This window comes from Pteropus vampyrus, unplaced genomic scaffold (genome assembly GCF_000151845.1).
Source record: "Pteropus vampyrus isolate Shadow unplaced genomic scaffold, Pvam_2.0 Scaffold3, whole genome shotgun sequence".
NCBI classification, from domain to species: Eukaryota; Metazoa; Chordata; class Mammalia; order Chiroptera; family Pteropodidae; genus Pteropus; species Pteropus vampyrus.
In genome coordinates, this window is record NW_011888784.1 from 6,450,607 (window position 1) to 6,452,814 (window position 2,208).

The window sequence follows — 2,208 nt, forward strand, 5'->3', positions numbered from 1 at the left end:
AAGGGCCCTCCGGGGAAGGGCGGGAGGGCGGGGAGGGAAGGAAGGCGCCGCGCCGGCCAGGCAGCTCCAGACCCCGCCGCGCTCACCGGTCACGCGGAGCCGGACGCCGTGGCGGCTCTCGTAGCGGTCGTGGATGTCGCCGGCAAACTCGACGCGGCAGAAGTAGCGGCCGTCGTCGGCCAGGGCCAGGCGCTCGACGCGCAGCGAGAGGTCGTTGCGGCGCGGGTTGCCCAGCAGGCGGAAGCGGCCGTGCAGGCTGAGCGCCGTCTGGCAGAGCTTGCTGCCGCTCGCCGCCGCGCACCGGAACACCTGCGGGCCGGCGTAGGGCTCGCCGGAGCGCCAGATGGCAGTCAGAGGCCCATCGTAGTGGCGGTGCGGGTGCGTGAAGGTGCAGGGCAGAACGGCCGCCTCGCCCGCCATCGCACTCACCTCTGCCGGCACCTGCATGGACCAGTGCTGCGACGGGACACCTGCAGGTGGGCGGGCGGGGTGCGTCAGCCTTAGCCCTTCCGCTCCCGCCCAGGACTCCGGAGGGACCCCCTGTGGGGTCTGGACACTCCAGGACTCCGGAGGGACCCCTTGGGGTGGGGCCTGGAGACCCACCCCGTGACTCGAGAGGCATCTCCAGGGCCCTTGACTCCGAAGACTCACCAAGTGCTTGAACCCTCCCCCACTTTCCTGGGACTATTTGCTTCTCTCTTCTCTCTGGGTGATTCCACCTCACCTACAGCCCGATGACCCCATCACTTCCCCTGTTGCAGAAAAGCCCTGGGTTCCTGAGATTCCAAGACCTCCAAGAAAATGAGAAGAATAAATGCACTTACTGTGCACATCTGTGTTGAGCAAGTTCCCAGTAGTATCTCTTTTGGTTCTCACATATGATCCTAGAGGTAAACACAGTTATCCCTGGGTTACATGTTAAGGAACCGAGGCACAGAGAGGTTGAGTAATTGCCTGAGGTCACACAGCTAAGATGAGGCAAAGCCATCACTGAAACTCAGAATGGCCTGACTCCACAGCCCGCACTCTAGTGAACTATAGGTGTGGAATGTTGGGGCTCATCCATGGAAACCAACAGTCTCATTCAGAGAGGGGAAACTGAGGCTCGGGAGGGGATGGTATGTTTTGAAGTTAATGTGTTGAGTTAGTGGATGAAATTCCTCTAGAATCTATGTCAACCCAAGTGGACTTTCCAAGTGGTTAATGCCTAGTAGACAGGGAGCTGAGAGGCCGAGAGTGGTGAGCGGTTATCCTGCCTCCTTGCTCTGTGCAAGCACCTCTGGACTCAGTTTCCTCACTTCCTGCATTGTGAGCCTCTGAAGTCTGGTTGAGGTAAGATCCGGAACCACTCTGCCTCCAGCTCACAGAGCACGGTGAGTCACACTGCCTGTGCAGTTGAATATGTGCTGCTTTGAGAGAGGGGTGAGCAGGGTAGGTGGGTGGGTGTCAGTGCTGGTTCTGGGAGGATCATGTCAGGGGTGGTGCCTCCCCAAAGAGGGAGAGCAAGCTTCACAGCTAGTGCCCCAGGTGCGGTTCACAAAAGGCATATTTAGAGGGAATAACATTGCAGCTCTTGTATTTCCTAAGGGCGTTGCAATTTACATAGTTCTTTTACATACATCATGTCACATGACCTTCAAAACACCAAGGGTAGAAAAACAGGGCAGATGAGAAAGTAGAGACCCAGAGTCACATAGACAGAAGTTGGGAGAAACCTAGCTTTTCTGACTCCAAGTCCAGTGCTCTTTGCTCTTTGTGGTAGCCCAACCCCGACTCATGCCCTGGGCAGGAATCCTCTCAGCTCACAGCTGGCAGACCATCCTCCAGGGAGCCCATCCCATCTACAAGTGATCTACAGGTCAGAGCATTCCTCTTGCACAGAAACAAAGTCACCCACTACCCATATGACCACCAGTGCTCTTAGGAGCATGCACATCCCCTTCTTGTGGTGGCCTTTCCAGGATCCCAGACCCATTAAGCCTTCCTTTCTTTGATGGAAGTCCCAGGCCCCTCCCCATTCTCACTGCCTGCTGGGTACTCGCCCAGCAGTGTAGTGTCCTGACCCAGGGCTCCAGGTGTGTGCTCCAGCTGCGTGGGACCAGCAGAGTGGGGTACGAATTGGCTGTGTGAGCTGTGCCTTGTACACAACCTCATTTTGTGCTTGTTCTGAGTTTGCAATCAAGTAAAACCACAAATTCTTTTTTCACA

The 2,208-nt window shown here is 56.9% G+C and overlaps 1 protein-coding gene across 1 annotated transcript in view; it reads right to left on the bottom strand.

Annotated features, from left to right (window-relative positions):
• The window catches only part of SIGLEC15 (sialic acid binding Ig like lectin 15), a 17,181-nt gene that overhangs the window by 7,396 nt on the left and 7,577 nt on the right, over positions 1 to 2,208 (bottom strand). Inside the window, exons 2-3 of the mRNA XM_023532057.1 lie at positions 825 to 884; positions 87 to 470 (exon numbers count right to left, since the gene is read on the bottom strand). Of these exons, the coding sequence (XP_023387825.1) occupies positions 87 to 470; positions 825 to 884 (444 nt within the window). The remainder of the gene's footprint in view (positions 1 to 86; positions 471 to 824; positions 885 to 2,208) is intronic.